The sequence below is a fragment of the Ovis canadensis genome, chromosome 9, assembly GCF_042477335.2.
Source record: "Ovis canadensis isolate MfBH-ARS-UI-01 breed Bighorn chromosome 9, ARS-UI_OviCan_v2, whole genome shotgun sequence".
NCBI classification, from domain to species: Eukaryota; Metazoa; Chordata; class Mammalia; order Artiodactyla; family Bovidae; genus Ovis; species Ovis canadensis.
In genome coordinates, this window is record NC_091253.1 from 27767825 (window position 1) to 27786685 (window position 18861).

At 48.5% G+C, this 18861-nt stretch overlaps 2 protein-coding genes across 2 annotated transcripts in view; both read left to right on the forward strand.

Annotated features, from left to right (window-relative positions):
• The window catches only part of LOC138446157 (EH domain-containing protein 1-like), a 28855-nt gene extending 18813 nt beyond the window's left edge, over nt 1-10042 (forward strand). Inside the window, exon 3 of the mRNA XM_069600934.1 lies at nt 8643-10042. Within this exon, the coding sequence (XP_069457035.1) occupies nt 8643-8738 (96 nt within the window). The 3' untranslated portion in view covers nt 8739-10042. The remainder of the gene's footprint in view (nt 1-8642) is intronic.
• Nucleotides 8869-18861, forward strand: part of LOC138446318 (ninein-like protein) — a 39820-nt gene continuing 29827 nt past the window's right edge. The window contains exons 1-2 of the mRNA XM_069601191.1: nt 8869-9054; nt 14525-14621. Coding sequence (XP_069457292.1) covers nt 8869-9054; nt 14525-14621 — 283 coding nt within the window. The remainder of the gene's footprint in view (nt 9055-14524; nt 14622-18861) is intronic.

The window sequence follows — 18861 nt, forward strand, 5'->3', positions numbered from 1 at the left end:
TGCCAACCCAGCTGGAATAAAATCTCTGGAATCCACTTCAGTGTTTGATTAGTAGGGTAAAGGAGCAGTCAGTCTTACAAACCCAGAGGATTACACATTACATTTTACTCTTTTCTTTTGAGTAAATGTGATATGATCCAAAGTGTTTGGAAAAGAGAGACCAGTGCCCTCTGTTACATTACGTTGGATTGTTTATTAATATATGTTCTTTTTCACTGTTGTATCAGCTTTGATTCCATTTCTGATCCACGTCATTTTCATCTTTGGCTACGTGTTTGTGGATGGCCATGTGTACAGTGAGCTGGGCCAGAGTCTTATAGATACTGTCATTTGTGTCCTGAGACTGACCTGGCTTTCAACATTTTCCATGTAGGCACATTTTAAAATCATTTCAGCGCATTTAGGACACTGAAGTTGGGTGGAAAGAATGGCACAAATGCAGTTGAACAGGCGCCTCTGGAGCTCTGAAGTGTCAGGGCGTTTCCCTGTTGGTGTTTAAGACAGGTCTGTTTGGCCACCGTGCACTGGGCTCCAGTGCCTCTGGTTACCTAATTGGTTTGCTGCTAATGGTGCATAATGTACTTCTGCCAACGTTTGTGTGGATGTCAAAGAACAAATTCATATTGCCTTCTCTCCAGTCCAGAAAAAGAGAGGGAAAGAGAATGGGAGCCTGAGCAGATGTGGACCCAGACTCTGTGCAAAGGCCAGAGGGAGACAGGAGACAGTGTCTGTGGTGAGACTGGTTCCAGGGTTCTAGGTGTAAGAAGCGTGGCCCCTGAGGCCTGTGTCCCTGAGACCTCATTCCCTGGACTCCTGCTCAGTGATGAATGGAGCCCAAAGATGTTGTGATGGACCTGAGAGAACCAGAATGTCAGAGGATGAAGGTGCCTTGGGCTGTGAGGTTTGGCCTCCTTGTTTGATGTCTCAGGAAGCCCAGGCTGCAAGAGCTGAAGCACTTTAACTGTTGCCTTACAGCTGCTTCATGACCAGGCCTACTAGCTGGGTCATCCCAAGAGTGGCAGCAGAACTCCTGAGGACCTTGTGCTTTGGACTTGAAAGGTCCTCTGTCTGATAAACTGTGGATGTCTCCGTCATTGTATCCGCGGTCTTTCTTTGGTCCCACAGCTGAGCTACAGGGCTTGTTGGCCTCCAGGTGCAGCCCAGCAGGTGGCCCTGGTCAGGTGTGACTGTGTCCTTGTAAGAAAAGGAGATTAGGATCCAGACACATACACAGAGGGACGCCCACATGAGGACACAGCAAGAAGGACAGACATCCCAGAAGAACCCAGCTCTGCCAGCACCTTGATCCTGGACTTCTAGCTTCAGGACTGTGAGAAAACCCATTTCTGTTGTTTTAAGTCACCCAGTGCATAATACTTTGTTGTTGGTTTTTGTTGTTGTTGTCGTTTGGTATTTATCTTCTGACTGTATTCTTTTGTTCATAGAAATTTTGACTTTTAAGCAAACTCCCCACACTTCCCACTCTTTTAAGGATGACGAAGAAGTTGTATTTCATTCTAGGTGTTTCATAGATTACTTTTTTTTTTTTTTTTGGTTAAAATTTCTGAATCTTCTGGAATTTGCTGAAAAGAATGAGATGGGTATTCTTTTTTTTTTAAAAAAATATGGCTAATAAATTTTTTGGATAGCGTTTTCTTTTTCCTTTGTTTTTTTCAGTCAGCGCCGAGTTTTCATTGCTGCTGGTGGGCTTTCTCTAGTTGTGAGTGGGGGCTGTGCTCTCTAGTTTCAGTGCTCAGCTTTCTCACTGTGGTGCCTCTTCTTGTTGCGGATTATGGGCTCTAGAGCACGTGGGCTCAGTAGTTGTGATGCAGGGGCTTAGTTGCCCCATGACATGTGGAATCTTCCTAGATGAGGAACCTAACCCATGTCCCCTGCATTGTCAGGCGGATTCTTAACCACTGGACTACCAAGGAAGTCTCGCTGTCTTAACTTGTAACACTGCAGGTTAATTTGTTCTTCTTTGGAACTTAATGCAAGTGGAATCTTGCAATACTGCTTCTTCCGTCGTGTTTATAAGATTCGGGCTGTTAGGTAGCTCATTCCTTTCCATGGCTTTACAGTTTCCCAGAATATGCCTCAAATTACTTACTTTTACTTTTGTTTGTTTTTGGCCACATGGCTTGCAGAACCCTAGTTCCTCAACCAGGGATTGAACCCACGGCCCCTGCAGTGGAAGCACAGAGTCCTAACCACTGGACTACCAGGGACGTCTCCACTTATATTTTTACTATTGATGGATATTTGGATTGCTTCTAGTTTAAGGTACAATGAATAATGTTGCTTAAGAAAGCATGTCTTTTGGTGCACAAATCTATGGTTTCTATGGAGTTGGAACCTCGGTGTTGAATTGCCATGTTGTAGGGTGGGTATGCGGAGAAGGCAATAGCACCCCACTCCAGTACTCTTGCCTGGAAAATCCCATGGATGGAGGAGCCTGGTAGGCTCCAGCCCATGGGGTCGCTAAGACTGAGCGGCTTCACTTTCACTTTTCACTTTTGTGCATTGGTGAAGGAAATGGCAACCCACTCCAGTATTCTTGCCTGGAGAGTCCCAGGGACAGAGGAACCTATTGTGCTGCAGTCTGTGGGGTCGCACAGAGTCAGGCACGACTGAAGTGACTTAGCAGCAGCAGCAGCAGGGTGGGTATATGTTTAGCTTAGGAAGATAAAACTGAGCAGGTTTTTAGAGCTGTTGTGCCAGTCATACCCCTACTAACAAGTTCTGAGCATTCCAGTTGCTCCACGTCTCTATCCAAACTTGATATGATCAGTCTTTACATTTTAGCCAGTGATGTGATATAGTTACAAAGCTTTCCCACTGTCCCCCAGAGTCCTAGTTTGAAGCATTTTCCAATGGCTTTGGTGTAAATAGTCCTCCCAGAGCAGATTTTAACCTACTAACTTGATGCCATTGAGACAGAGGACGGAGCTGTGAATGGTCAGCATGAGCAGCTCCAGCTGCCTGGGTTGACCTCATTGGTACATCTTGAAAGCCATCGAAATCTAAGACAGGAGAAGAAGATCATGGGGAGTCCATGGGGCTGCTCCTTGGTCACTGAGCTGTATACAGTGTATACAGTTACAAGCGTCGGCAGGGATTTCCCTGATAGAGGGTCTCACCTCGAGGCTAAGGAAGCACCACACACTTGGAGTGGCAGGAGAGGTTCCCTTCCCAGCCTGCCTTCGTGCTTGTCCGCTCCATCCACGTTCTTCAGCTGACTGAGGAAATCTATCTCTGTTCTTAATTGTATAATATCCGGTCCTCATGTGTGAAATGGGGTGTTTGAATGGCACCCTTCAGGACCACCCTTTTCTGACTCTGATATTCTGTAATATTATTCTCAGATTGAGGATCACAGGCAAAGTAGGTTATCCTTGGGAAATCTGGATTGAATAACAAGGTTACAGAAATCACTTATAAAACAGCCAATAAGAGTCCACGTGAGGAGGACAGCAAGGGTGGACCGTGCCTGCCAGACCTGCTCGGGGTTGAAAATTCAGGTTTATACTCATTGAGATCATGAGCTGTTACATACTACATTGGTTTAATGTCCATCTGCTATAACAAATGCAGCTAGATGACAGATTTCTTTAAAAATTCATTGTAATGAACTGTCATATGACCCAGCAATGCCACTGCTGGGGATACACACTGAGGAAACCAGAACTGAAAGAGACACATGTGCCCCAGTGTTCATCGCAGCAGTGTTTACAATAACTCGGACGTGGAAGCAACCTACATGTCCATCAGCAGATGAATGGACAAGGAAGTTGTGGTACATAGACACAATGGAATATTACTTAGCTATAAAAAGGAGCACATTAGAGTCAGTTCTAATGAGGCAGATAAAACTGGAGCCCATTATACAGAGTGAAGTAAGTCAGGGAAACAGCAATACAGTATTGCTATTGCTATTGCTAAGTCACTTCAGTCATGTCTGGCTCTGTGTGACCCCACTGATGGCAGCCCACCAGGCTCCCCGGTCCCTGGGATCCTCCAGGCAAGAACACTGGAGTGGGTTGCCATTTCCTTCTCCAGTGCATGAAAGTGAAAAGTGAAAGTGAAGTTGCTCAGTGATGTCCGACTTAGCGACCCCATGGACTGCAGCCTTCCAGGCTCCTCCATCCATGGGATTTTTCCAGGCAAGAGTACTGGGCAAGGCAGCCAAAGAGACACAGATTAAACAACAGACTTTTGAACTATGTGAGAAAAGGTGAGGGTGGGATGACTTGAGAGAATAGCATTGAAACGTGCATTACCATATGTAAAACAGATGACCAGATCAAGTTTGCTGCGTGAAGCAGGGCACTCAGAGCCAGTGCTCTGGGACAAGCTAGAGGGGTGGGGTGGGGAGGGAGCTGGGATTGGGATTCAGGATGGAGGACACATGTGCACCCATGGCTGATTGATGTCTATGTATGGCAAAACCACGACAATATTGTAAATCCTCCAATTAAAAGAAATAATTTTTTTTTAAACCTTGAAAAAAGTCACCATGTTGAGGGAGATTGGGCAGCAATGATTAAACTGTGTAAAAGTTATTTTGGGGGTCTTTAGAATCAGAAGTCTGTTTTAGCAAATGCCCTTCCATTGCACTCACTGTGGTTCCTTCAGAAGGAAAATGTATCACGGCTTATTCCATGCAACTGCTGTTTTATATTTGGGTAGAAGTGCAGGGAGTTAAATTTAGAAATTCTAGTAGAGGGAATTCCCTGACAGTCTGGCAGTTAGGACTCTGTGCTTCCATTGCAGTGGGATCAGGTTCTAGCCCTGGTCAGGGACCTAAGATCTCACAAGCCGTGAAGTGCAGACAAAACTAAATTAAATTAAATGGACCACACTGCCTGAAATAAAAAAGAAATTCTACTGTAAAAAGACTCCAGTATGTGTGTGTCTTTGTATGCTCTCTAAGTTTTTGTTGAAATCTGGACATTCTGGTTCTCCCACACCTCAGACATGAATATTTTTATTAGTTGAGGACTACAGTTGTCTTTGTGACTTTTCTAAGCTATTTTTGCAAAGTGTGTTCCTTGTGGGTGGTGACTGCCATTCCCATTCTGCACTGTGTGCAGCCAGTCAGTGACCTGACAAAGGCCTGCCCCGCAGAGCCTTCCTGTTCGTCTTAGCTGTCTCCTGGATGCTCCGAGGGCTTCCCTTGTGACTCAGTGATAAAGAGCCCGCCTGCCAGCGCAGGAGACGCAGGCTCCCTGGGTCAGGAAGAGCCCCTGGAGAGGGAAACAGCAACCCACTCTAGTACTCTTGCCAGTAAAGTCCCACGTGCAGAAGAGCCTGGCAGACTACAGTCCATGGGATCACAAAGAGTCAGACATGACTGAGTGACTAAACAGCAATAACAGAGATACTCTGAGGGAAGCTCCTGCAGCCCAAGGAAGCTGACCCCAAGGCCAGAGTCTGCTCCAGGTCCTCAGTCACCAACGAAACACACAGTCCCAGGGCTTGGGTGACATGGTCCAGATTGCCCGCTCTGGCTCCAGCCAAAGGACTTTGGGCCGCTGTCCTCACAGCTCTGGTCCCCACAGCGTCGAGGGTAGTGACTGGCTCCTGCTCACCGCTCTCTTACAAAGATCAGCAGCCTGTTTTCACCACCTTGCTATGTCTGATCTGGTTCTAGAGTTTCAAATAGTTCCTTCCAGTCCCTCTTTATGGCTCAGTTTTGCTCTGGTGGAGTTTCCTCCCGTGCCACTTTGCATGACGTCACCGTTCCCCGCTGTTTCTCATTGGAAAAAATTTTTTGGCCTTGCAATGTGACATGTGCCCCCTGCATTAGGAGTCTTAACCCCTGGACCACCAGGGAAGTCTCCCCCCGCCCCCCGCCCCCGCTGTTTTTACTCATACACTGATGATCTGTACCCTATCAGCTATGACACTAGGGATTCAAAATTGTAGTATTCCAGTTCTGTCATTTCTTCCACACTGTTACTGGCTACTTTTAGTAAAGAAGAGAAACTTGCTTTCTTTATGGTAGAATTTTCTAGCTGAATTTAATGTAGAAGCTGATATTGAAACTGAGAGTAAGGTTTTCTGTATTTGCATCATGTAGTGATTCACATAGAGAAACACATTTTTATACGTAGAACCTTATGTGGATAACCTCATGTATACAACCAACTGATTATATAGATGTTTTGTAACCACTGGGTCTACAGCACGAATATAAGTACATGTGATTATAAAAATCTTTAGGGAGACTTCCCTGATGGTCCAGTGGCCAGGACTCTCTGCTCCCAGTTCCAGGGTGCCTGAGTTCGATCCCTGGTCAGGGAACCAGATCCCAAATGCTGCAACTAAAAATTCCCACGTGCCACAACTAATACCTGGTGCAGCCAAATAAATTAAAAAAAAAAGAAAAAGAAAAAAAACTTTAGGAAGTGTGTAGTTTTTGCCCAGTCTAAATACCTACTTTGTAGGAAGAGCAAAGACTATATTATTAATTGCCAATTAAATGATGGATCAGCTTATTTTTATATTATTGGGATTGGAAAATCCCTTTGATGAAAGTGATGGCCTCTCAAGCTTTATCACTGAGATAGGGCTGACCTTGGCAAAGTAAGTGAATAGTATAAGTTTTGAAAAATAAGAAAAAAAGCCATGAAAACAGCTAATGCAGAGATTAATCGTTAAAGCTCAGAAGTGCTGAAGTGTGAAGTTTGATTACCAATCCCAAGGCTATTTGACATGGTGCCCAGACCTGCTCTTCTGGAACCCAAGGCTGGGCTTCAATATTTAATCAGAGTTGTAACATCTCTCCAGATACAGACCATGCCATCTAGAATGCGACCTTGGTGCTGCTTGTTCTGGGTCAGCACGCTTTTACAAGGTTGTTTGGAGGACCTTGTTTGGAGTTGTTCTGGGTTGCAATGCTCTGGTTCCACACAGCACACCCAGCTGCTTGTGAGAGGCCATAGTCCTCCCTGTCTTGATACCCAGCAGGTTTCCAGAGCCATGGATTAAATTCCTTCATTGCTATGCTCCAATTAAATGGAAACCTACACCTTCCCTCATGGCCTCCAGAGGGCTGCGTGGTCCTGCAGAGTGCTGGTCAACCGTTGTTTCTTAACTGGTATTCAGTTTGTTTGAGGGCAGGTTTTTCTCCCCAGGATGAAAACAGGGTTTTTGCCTCACCTGGTAGCAAAGTGTATGCTCTAATTTTAAATAAAGTTTTATAGCATTCAAATTGCTGAGAATCTACAGCTCCCAACTTCAAAATAATCAAACCGGGATAAGCCAAGGGCTCCTCTATCTGGAATGTTTAATATGGCTGGGCTTTCTGGTGGTTTCCATGTGTGGACCTTTATGTATTTGTAGAATCCAGAAAGGATTAAATAATTTAGTTTGGGTGAAGAGAGAAACTGAAGAGGGCCTTGGACGTTCTATTATTTATAAGGACCACTTGGCTGCGAGGCCTGCGCTTCACGGGTGAGTAGGCCTGGGTGCCAGGCGTGGGCAGTGCAGGACACTGGACCCCCCCTGAGGGTCCCCTCTATCTCCCTTCCAGGGTCCTGCGTGGGGATTCTAGGGGACAGTGTTCTTTGACCCCATACACAGGCTGGGGAGTCTGAACAGAGTCGGAGTAATATACTCCTGGCTCCCTGCTGGGAGGGACAGGGTAAAGCCCTTCTTCTCACCTTCTTGTTCTGTGTTTGGGTTGATTGCTTTTCCCTATCAGGAGGGAGGGAGAGGAAACATTTCTGGAAATAGGATTTGAGCAGCTGGGAACCTGGGGACCCATGTCCCGGATGGTGATTCTGCTGTGATTCGTGGTGTGATGAGCACAGTAGAAAAGATGTCATAGTTCCGAGGTGTTTAGAATGTCCAGTGACTTGTCCAGCCCTTTTCTAGGACTCTCGAGTCCCGGGGAGGCCAGGGACATCAGTGTGGTTGTGGTACAGACCTGAGCCCTGGCATATATACCGGGTAGAGGCACCCTCTCAGTTTTTCCAAACCTTCCTGGCCCATCTCAGTGCTGAGGTTTGCCATGTTGAATCTTGGCTGAAAAAAGACCTGCATCCTGGGGCAGAAGGAGGGCTCTCGTGACCGGAAGCAGCGACTCCTTTCTGCCAATATTTTCCCCAGCGTTTTGAAAGCAGTATTGTGCTGTGCTTAAGTCACTTCAGTTGTGTCTGACTCTTTGCGACACCTTGGGCTGTATGTAGCATGCCAGGCTCCTCTGAAGTTTCTGAATGGCCAGGACTCAACTGTGATATGCAAAGCTGGCATGACCGGGGTGACAGTGGGCCAAGGGTTGGGGCCCTCGCCCCTGAATCAGCCCTTGAGTGGAATTGGGAGGGGGCCACGGTCCAGCAAGCCCCCTCAGGATGGGGCTGGCTCGTCACTGCTCTTGAGAGGGCCTTCGGTGCCCTCTGACCCCCAGCCCCACACCAGAGTTCTGCCCGACTGGAATCCTAGGGCAGGAGTGCCAGGCGCCCAGCAGGTCCTGTGTGTAAGTGCATAGGGAAAAACATAGAGTGAATATTTGCCAAAATAGTAATAATGATATTTTTTTAGGTGATGAAATTTTGGATGATTTTGGTCTTTATACTTACCTGTTTTCTTTCTGATTATTCTGTATTAGGTACTTTTTTTTTTTTTTTTTTAAACAGAACAAAGTAATTCTGGTTTTTCAAGCCAGTAGAGGACGGATTCCCTGCGAACACGTTCCTAGCCTCACTGACCTCCTCCAGCCTCGCGCACCCTGAGTGGACCCTGGTGCCCACACCCCAGCTCCTACCCTGCCCTGGACCACACTGCCTGGTGCCCCGGGACGGTGGAGGGAGGTGAGGGTCAGTCCGATAGCATGGCGTCTTCCTGTCCTGCACGCGGCCTGCGATGGGGTGGACAAAGAGGAAGAGAACCACTACGTTTCGCAACTTCGGGACATCTACAGCAGCTGTGACACCACGGGGACAGGCTTCCTGGACCGGAGGAGCTCACCCAGCTCTGCCTGAAGCTCCATCTGGAAAAACGGCTGCCTGTCCTTCCGCACACACTTCTCGGAAACAACAGTCTGCCAGAGTGGGTACTGGGCTTCACTCTCGCAGAGAAAAGCATGGAGAGCCTGTGGTGACAGCTGTGGGCGTCTGAGAAACACCAGTTGACTAGAGATACTCATCAAAGGAAAGCTAGGAGGAAATGGGATGCTGTTTTTCCTTTTATGGAACTCTTGTGTTGTAGAAAGAGGTTTCTTAAAATTGCCCTCTTTTAAGTGTAGTAACTTCCAGAGATTTGTTTTTGTTCCGTTTTTCCAGAAAGATGTTTAACGGCTGATTTATCTGGGGAGTGGAAGGTTGGTATGGATGGTTCACAAAACACAGTGATCTGTGTGCAGCTCACGTGCTGGGTCATTCAGAGGCAGCTTCAAAGTACCTCGAAGGCAGATTGTCTCATAAAATTGCCCAGCGTGAAATTTGTCCAGTAGCTGTACAAAACATCTTGCGTTGCTGTTGCAAGAATGAAGGCTCCCTGCCTTCAGAGGTGCCCTCTGAATGTATCTGTCCCAGATAGAAAGAAAGTGCGTGGAATTCTTTTCTCTAGGAAGTTCAAGGTCCCCTAGAAAGGTCTGCAAGGAGATCAGCCCTGGGGTTTCTTTGGAAGGAATGATGCTAAAGCTGAAACTCCAGTACTTTGGCCACCTCATGTGAAGAGTTGACTCATTGGAAAAGACTCTGATGCTGGGAGGGATTGGGGGCAGGAGGAGAAGGGGACAACAGAGGATGAGATGGCTGGATGGCATCACTGACTCAATGGACGTGAGTCTGAGTGAACTCCAGGAGTTGGTGATGGACAGGGAGGCCTGGCGTGCTGTGATTCATGGGGTCGCAAAGAGTCAGACACGACTGAGTGACTGAACTGATCTGATCTGAGAAAGGTCATCTGAAGCCTGGACCACGCCTTGCTTTCCTGACGGGAACACTGAGAAGCTTCTTAGTGTTCCTGTTTCTTAAATGTGTCCAGATGTAGCATGTTCATTTTATACTTGTAATAAATGAATTTTTTTTTTGGCTGCCCTGAGTCGTTGCTGCATGTAGGCTTTTCTCCAGTTGCAGCAAGTGGGGGCTGTTCTTCGTTCCTCATCACAGTGGCTTCTCCTGTTGCAGAGCCCTGGCTCGAGAGTGCAGGCTCAGTAGTTGTGGTGCTTGGGCTTAGTTGCTCTGCAGCATGAGGGCTCTACTCAGACCAGGGATCGAACCCCACGTCCATTCCCTTGGCAGGCGGATTCTTAACCACTAGACCACCAGGGAGGTACACATGTTCATTTTAAAAACAGTGCCTGGGAATTTCCTAGTGGTCCAGTAATTAGGAATCTGGGCTTTCACTGCCAGGGGCCTGGGTTCAATTCCTGGTTTGGAAATTGAGATCCCACAGACTGCAAAAAAAAAACAAAACAGAAACAAAAAAGCAGTGCCTGTAGTCGTGTTGGTCATCTTACGTTTGAAGGAAGAGTATTTTTTTCCCCCACAGAACTCAATAAAACTGGTCTCATTTTGAATGAGAAAAAAAATTCTAGCCTGGAAAGATTTCCTGAGTTGGCTCTTGGGCAGAAACAAATGAAGAACAACCTGAAACGCCTCCCTGCTGGCCCAGGGGGAGCTTCTAGGTGAATCTGACTCCTGTTACTTTCCCCAGAGCCCGTGTGGCCGGTGCTGTCAGCAGAGCTGCTGCTGCAGTGAGTAGGACTCTGCCTCACACACCCACCTCACCCTGCTCGGTCACTTTCCCCTCTACTGCTTTATATGGACTTAAGACTCGGGTGTGGGAACTTCCCTCGTGGTCCAGTGGTTAAGACTCCGCGCTTCCACTGCAGGGGGAGCTTGTTCCACCCCTGGCTGGTGAACTGAGACGCCACGTGCCATTTGCGGGGTGGCCAGAAAAAAAAAAACGGATGTGATTTTGATCTCTCATGGCCTAGCCTCTCTTGATATCACCTGGAATTGTATTCGAGGGCTAAGTGAGCAAAAGGCACATTTGTGAAAATCAACACTGGTTAAAACAGCGTAAACAAGTTATCTGGTTTCCTTGATGTTTTTTATCCTGGCCCTTCCTCCTTTTGTGAGCTATGATGGGAGAGGACACAGAAACACAGTCAGATGGTATCAGATAAAACAGCAGCACACTCAGCCATCAGATTCCCTCCTGGTTTTTTTTTTTTGGTAATGCTACACAGCTTGTGGGATCTTAGTTCCCCAACCAGGGATTGAACTGGGGCTCTCGGCTCTGAGAGGGCAGAGTCCTAACCACTGAACCACCAGAGAATTCCCAAATCCCCTCCTGTTTGATGGCTCAGAAGAAAGCTGATAAGTATTATCAAAGACACAAGAGAAATCTGAGATTGGATCAAACAAAATGGCCGTTTCATTCTGCTCCCATGTAGTCAACAAGGTGTTTTTTTAAAAAAATATTTATTTATTTATTTAGCTGCACCAGTCTTCCCTGCAACAAGTGGGCTCTTTAGTTGGGGCATTCGAACTCTTAGCTGCGGCATGTGAGATCTGGTTCCCTGACCAGCAGTGGAGCTGGGAGCTGGGTCCCCTGCATTGGGAGCTTGGAGTCTTAGCCACTGGACGACCAGGGAAGTCCCTCAACAAGTATTTTTGAGCACTTATTATGTGCTGGGCAGCATCTCGAAGCTAGGAGTGTAAAATGAAAGCAGTACAATATCTCTGTGAGATGAAAGCTATGCAAGAATATTCTTTCTAGTATTGATCCACATGGCAAAAGTCTGGACACAGCCCTTTCAATATGAGATTCGTTAAGGTCCATATAGTCAAAGCAGTGGTTTTTCCAGCAGTCATGTATGGATGTGAGAGTTGAATCATAAAGAAGGCTGAGTGCCAAACAATTGATGCTTTTGAATTATGGTGTTGGAGAAGATTTTGAATCAAAAGGAGATCAAACCAGTCAATCCTAAAGGAAATCAACCTGGAATATTCATTGGAAGGCCTGATGCTGAAGCTGAAGCTCTAATACTCTGGCCACTGATGGGAAGAGCCAACTCATTGGAAAAGACTCTGATGCTGGGAAAGATTAAGGGTAGGGAGGAGAAGGGGACAACAGAGAATGAGATAGTTGGATGGCATCACTGACATGACATGAACTTGGGCAAACTCTGGGAGGTGGTGAGGGACAAGGGAAGCCTGGTGTGTTGCAGCCCATGGGGTCGCAAAGAGTTGGACATGAGTTGTGACTGAGCAACAATAAATCAATAGATACACCTGATGAAACTGATGCATTGTCCTAAAGAAGAGAGAAGAGGCTTCAGACGCTGTCATATTAGCAGCAAATTCACGCCCACATTCCAGTGAGGGCTACTAGAATGGTAAGTCCATACACCAACGGGAAGGGTAGCCCCACTCGCCACACATGGAGAAAGCCTGCCTGCAGCAACGAAGACCCAGCACAGCCAAAAATAAACCAACAGGACATTTTTTTAAAAAAAGAAACGTGAAAGAATGTTTCCTTGAGAAGGTGAATTCTGCTCATTTTTGAAAGGATGTAGAGACCAATACATCTGATAGACATTTGTTGAGTATTTACAACGTGTCAGCCATGAGACTACGTGCTAGTTGAGGAGCCAGAAAATAAACACACATGTAAGTAGTCCACCTTCAAGTCTGACATGTGTAACCCAGGCCTAGACATTCCACAGCCAACAGCTGCGTTTAGTGCTCAGAGGCAGCAATAGGAATGTGCTCATTGAAGTTTTGTGCCAGGTGTGGGAAGCATGCTTGGACCTACAGCCCCAGGCCTGCTTTTCTAGCACATACCGGTGACATTTTGACCTCCAAGTGTCTCTTGCGTTGATTTTGTTCTGTGTGACTTCAGGTGAAGCACAGGTAGAGAAGAGAGTTGGGAAGTGTGCAGCTCAGTGAACATCCATTCCGAGCATACCTGGGCCCCCAGCATCCTGCATCCCTCCTCAGGTGCCCCCGTGGTCCCTCTGGCCCCAGCAGTTACCACTGTCTTGATAAGAACAGCATCGATTTGTTCGCCTATTTCTGACCTTCACACAGGTGGATATATACAGCGCATGCTCAGTGTGTCCTCTGGTCCTTTCGCTCAGTGTTGCGTCTGCAGTCTGTATTCAGATAGTGCAGGGCAGGGTCAGTATGTCATCTCTGTCAGTGTTTTTTTTCCCCGCCTGTCATCTTTCATTGTCTGACTGAATCACAGTTTATTTACCCATTTTCTTTAGATCATTTCCAATATTATTTTAATAAATTATGTTTTTGCTGAAAAAAGAATGAAAGTGAAGTTAAAGCATTTCAGGCAATCACACTAAAAGAGCTTAGCACCAGCATACTTAAGAAAACACGTAAGTCTCAAAGATCTATTTCAAACAGACGGAAAACTATCCCAGGCAGAAGGTCGGAAATGAAGGAAGAAATGAAAAGCAAAGTGGCAAATATTTGAATAATTCTAAATGAACATTGACTATATAAAACAAAAATATTTTGTAAGGAGTTAAAATAAATAACAAAGGCACAAAAGTATTGGGCAGGCTTTGTGTTGTCCCTGAAGAGGGTAAAACTGGTTAATATGAAACTTTTAAGCTCCATAAGAAAGCTAGTCTCTAGGGTAAAAAGCATTACTGAACTGAAGAGGGTCAGCATTGTATAATGACAAAAGATTGAATTTACCGAGAGGATATAAATGTATATTCTGTGACCCAGCAATCCCATTCTTAGGTGCGTATACTCCAGAGAAACTCTTAGCACAGATGTGTGACTGTTCAGAGCTTTTTTTCCCCCCGGTGTAGGGGCGGGGGATTTAATCAGGAAAGGAACCTTGAGGGAGGACTAGCCTAGGTGCTGGCATGTTCTCTTTCTTGGTGGGTAGTGAAGGCATGGATATTTCTTTATGTGTTAATGTTTCTGGTCATCAGACACCTCTTTCCTACACATTTTTTCTCACTATGTTATCTAATTTCCTTTTATGGAGCTGTCAATAGTGTGTTTTGGTGAAGGGCTTACGATTCACTCTTAATTGCCTTACTGTATCTTCAGTTTTTTAAAACCTTAAGTAAATACTTGCAAGGAGATCCAACCAGTCCATTCTAAAGGAGATCGGTCCTGGGTGTTCTTTGGAAGGAATGATGCTAAAGCTGAAACTCCAGTACTTCGGCCACCTCATGGGAAGAGTTGACTCATTGGAGAAGACTCTGATGCTGGGAGGGAATTGGGAGCAGGAGGAGAAGGGGGCGACAGAAGATGAGATGGCTGGATGGCATCACTGACTTGATGGATGTGAGTCTGAGTGAATTCCGGGAGTTGGTGATGGACAGGGAGGCCTGGCGTGCTGCGATTCATGGGGTTGCAAAGAGTCGGACACGACTGAGCAACTGAACTGAACTGAAATATTCGAAAAAATAAATGTCCTCAGTGCTGAAGGCAATATAAGATCTTCCATCTAAGAAAACCCCAAAGGCCAGTGTGTTACGTATGCGGCCTGTAGAAAGCAGTGTTGACTGCTTTTCTCAAATTCACAGGTTAACTTTGAGGAATTTAAGGATGGTTTTGTGGCTGTGTTGTCATCACAGGCTGGTCTTGCCTCCTCAGATGAAGACAGTGGATCTTTGGAGTCAGGTAAGAGGCCTTTCTGGTCTTCTTTATGTTTCTTTCCATGATTCTGTGACTTCTGGAGTATGATGTTGTACCTGAACAACTCAGCAGGTCTGTGTTCTCCAGCTGCATGGACTGGGACCAGCACCTGGGTTTTTTTCTTCTTTGGCTTCCTTATTTGTTAAATGGTTCTGTAAGGGAAAAGTCTTGTGTTTTCCTCTGCACAAAATCCTTTGCATACCCTGGCACCTCTGGTCACTAGATCTCTGTAGTTTCCCCTGCATCAGGCCATTTTGCAACACCAGCTAGTGTCCTGCAACTCCATTCTGACACCGTCTCCCTGGACACAGCTGCAGACCCCACAGGCTAAGACTACACTGCCTTCAGACAGCAATCTCAAGTCCAGCTTGTCACCTTGTGCTTCTGATCCACTAGCTAAAGATCGGCGGTGCCCACAGCCTCCTTAGGTTCAGTTAATTTGCTAGAGCAGCTCATGGGATGCAGGGAAACCCATTACTGGATCAGCTGTTTACTACAAAAGGATGTAACTTAGGGTGAGCGATGCATGGGCTTGTGGGAAGAGGCTCAGAGCCCCCACGCCCTCTCCAGCCCTCACTTCCCCAGTCTCCCCGTGTTCACCAACTCAGAAACTCTCTGAATACCGTCCTTTTGGGGTTTATGGAGGCTTCATTACACAATCATGACTGATCCAGTGATGGGGCATCAGTGATTGAACTCAACATCCAGCCTCTGACCTCCCTAGAGGTCAGGGGTAGGGCGGAAAGTTCTAGCCTCTAATCACATCCTTGGTTTCCCTGGAAACCAGCCCATCTCAAGGTGTGGTTCTCAAAGTCACTTCATCAGCATAAACTTGGGTGTGGTTGCTCTCATCACTTAGGAAATTCCGAGGGCTTTAGAAGCTGTGCAAGGGATGGGAGGAAGACCAAATTCATATTTATTATAAGTCACAGTCTCACAAATACCAAGTAATATCAAGTGCTGTCCTTACAGCAAAGGGTGTGAAGGAGATAAAGTGTGTGTGGAGGAGTGGAAGAATTTAAGACCAAATTCATATTTATTATAAGTCACAATCTCACAAATACCAAGAAATATCAAGTGCTGTCCTTACAGCAAAGGGTGTGAAGAAGATAAAGTGTGTGTGGAGGAGTGGAAGAATTTGATCATCAAAAGCGCAGGGCAGGTGTAAGGTGCTGGCCAGGCTGGGAGGCTTGTGGAACAAGCAGAATGCGCCCGCTGAGGCAGTCCTCCGCCGGTCTTCTGTCTCAGGCCATAGTGCTCTGTGCTCCTGGGACTTGTTAGAATCCTAGTTTCCAGTGGGGCCAGTGGAACAGAGGTAATAGTTCCAAAGAAGTGAAGAGGGGCTTTGAAACTGGTCAGGAGGTGGAGGGAGAATTCTGGGGGGAGGCCTGCTCGGAGGTATGGACTGTGGGTCCAGTGGGAAGGTGATGGCGGACGTACTCCTTAGAAGATGGGCCAACTCCTTGGCTGGCAGCGCCTGCCGTGCTCTGGCCGGATGACCGGTCGGGGCTGCATCTGAGGAGTGCTGGGAGGGAGAGTGCAGTGGCCAGCGAGTCCCTCCTTCCCCACGGGGCAGGGGTTCGAGGCGTCTGCCCCACACAGGCCCCTGGTCTGCTCGCACACCCCGGGTCGGGAGCAGGTGCATGACTGGGGCAGTGGGTGCCATTGCGAGGTTTGGGGGTTATGTACCTTTCATTTAGATTGCAGTCAGCCCACCCAACCCACCCCCAACCCCCGGAATCCTGTGGCTGATCGTACCCGTTACTCAGGTGAGGTTTTCTAGTCTAGAGCTAGGCCCTTGGGGAAGCACTTGCGGCCTCCCCTGGGGCTGAAATCGGTTGGTGTCCCACCGCCTCCTGCTGGAGCCACGTGGGAGCCCTGACCTGGGGGAGAGGAGCCTGATGGGTTGGAGTCTGGTAAGGGGTGGAGTCTGGTTGGGGGGAGGAGTCTGATAAGGGGGTGGTGTCTGATGGGGTAGGAGCCTGATGGGGTGGAGTCTGGTAGGGGAGGAGCCTGAAGGGAGTGGAGTCTGACTCGGGGAGGAGCCAGCTTGTCAGCGGCTGCCCTGGGACCTGAAGGGTCAGGTTGCTTTGTCTCACGTTTCTCTTCCATGAGGTGGGAAGAAGGCCACTCGCGTTTCCTGACTTGGGGTGTGATCGCGTGACCCCGGGCATGAAGGTGCCTGAGAAGGGCCATGCTCTCGTCATCGCTCCCTTTTCTGTGCTGGAACCTCCTGTGCGTCTACAACTTGTGTCCTCTTCGTGACTGGTGCTTTTCTGTACCAAGCCCGGTTTTGTTTTGTGTTGTTTTTCTCTTCTTTAAATTTTCAGAGCTTTCCTCAGTTACCCAGTCAGTTGGTGGGTCAGTCGCAGGCCTGCCCGAGGTGGCTCGGCCAGGGCTGGTGCACACAGGCGGCCCCTGCTGGGAGAGCCCCGCGAGCCCTGCCCCCGCCCTCCAGGCGGTGTGCTTCCCAGGAGGGCCACCCTCCCGGTCTCCCCCGTGGGCGTCATCCCTGCTTCGCCGGCCAGCCCACAGAATCCCTCTATGGCTTTCTAATCTGCCTGCTGGTCCTTCCCACCAGCTCACGCCACATGATTAGAAACGTGTGCTTTGATGCTCCAGGGACGTGCATGGCACCCTGGGGCCAAATGCCTAGGGTTTTGGAAGAACATTCTGCTTCTCAGTAGTTCTGTTCTTTCAGTGAAGGCCGTCACAGAACACATAATCAAAATATTTTTCTTGGTTTTAATTTTTTTGCTTGTTTAATCTCTTGGCCATGCCACTCAGCATGGTAAGATATCAGTTCCCTGACTGGGGATTGAACCTTTGCCCCCAGCATTGGCAGTGCAGAGTCCTAACCACTGGACCACCAGGGAGATCCTAATCCAATGTATTTTTAACTTGTAGAGTTTGGCATTCTGCTCTTAGGAATAAATACGCACACACAGGAGGCACAGGGTGCGGCTGACCTTGTGGTCTGCCGGCCGTCTGGGCAGCGGGTGGGGACTGGCCCCCAGAGCTTCCCACTGAGAGGCCGCAGCTCTGTGCTGTGGGTGGTGAGACGCTGCCCCCTCCTGGCCTGATTTGCCGCGTGGACACGTTCCTGGAGACGCATTTCCCCCTGGTGGAGGGAGGAGGTGACACTTTCAGAGAACATTTATGAACTGGTCCTAATGTGTGTGATTTCTGGGCGTCTCGTTGCTCTGAGGAAAGTGCTGAACAGCCGAAACAATGAAGAAAGGGGGGACCACATCAAGGGCAGGTGGGCCTCTGGACACGGACCGGGGGATCTCAGGAGGGGAGAGGCAGAAGCCCAGCCAGGCCAAGGGCGCCGGTGTGGTGCTGGCTCACGACCTCCGGTGAGCGGCGAGTGCAGGGCCCCAGGCGGGGGTCCGCGTGCTGTCAGGCGCACCTGGTTTCCCGAGTGTGTCCCCGCCACCCACTCCCACCTGACACGGCCTTTCTCTTCCCGCTGCTCCCCGCTCAGCAACCAGCCACAGCCTGTGTGCAGACAGAAACCAGAGCAGGTGCGGAGCCTGCATGCAGGCCCCTGCTCCCTGCATGGGGTGCTCAAGCCTCAGGTTCCTCCCTGTCAGGGAGAACGCCCCCTCCTCTCCAGCAGCCCCAGGAGTTCCCACATAGGGAGAGTTTACAGGGCCAGACCCTGCCCATGATAACCTCACAGGGCCCAGGAACATGGTCAGCTTGCCCTAGATGTCCTTGTCACATGGGACTCAGCATCTTCTGCCCCCAGACTCCTGCCTTGTCCTCAGTCTCTGTGGGTCGCCGGCATCACTGTTTCCTCTGGAGGCCCGGCTGGACCCAGCCTCCTCTTCTGATGCTCCCGCGGTCAGGGTCTGCGGGCCAGTTTCGGGGGAGGGGGAGAGAAGGGAGGTGGTACTTGGTCCCTGGGAGCATGACCCACCTGTGTGAAACAGTCCGTTTTCCTGGCCTGGCCTTGCTTCCTGGGACCCTAGGCCTTTCTCTCCCACTGGCCCCTTCCGGTTCCTTCCCTTTGAACCTGTGTTCTTCTCCTGGTCACAGCCCAGGCCGCACCCCCACTCCCCGGTCTCTCTGGCCACGCAGCTTCCTGCCGAGGCAGTGTCATTTCTTCTCCTGCGGAGTCCCCATTGCTCCGCAGATGTGGGCAGGTAAGGAGGGAAGACGGAAGTGCAGGGGTGTATCAGGGCTTAAGGGAGCCTCATGAATCCCTAGCTGAAGTCCA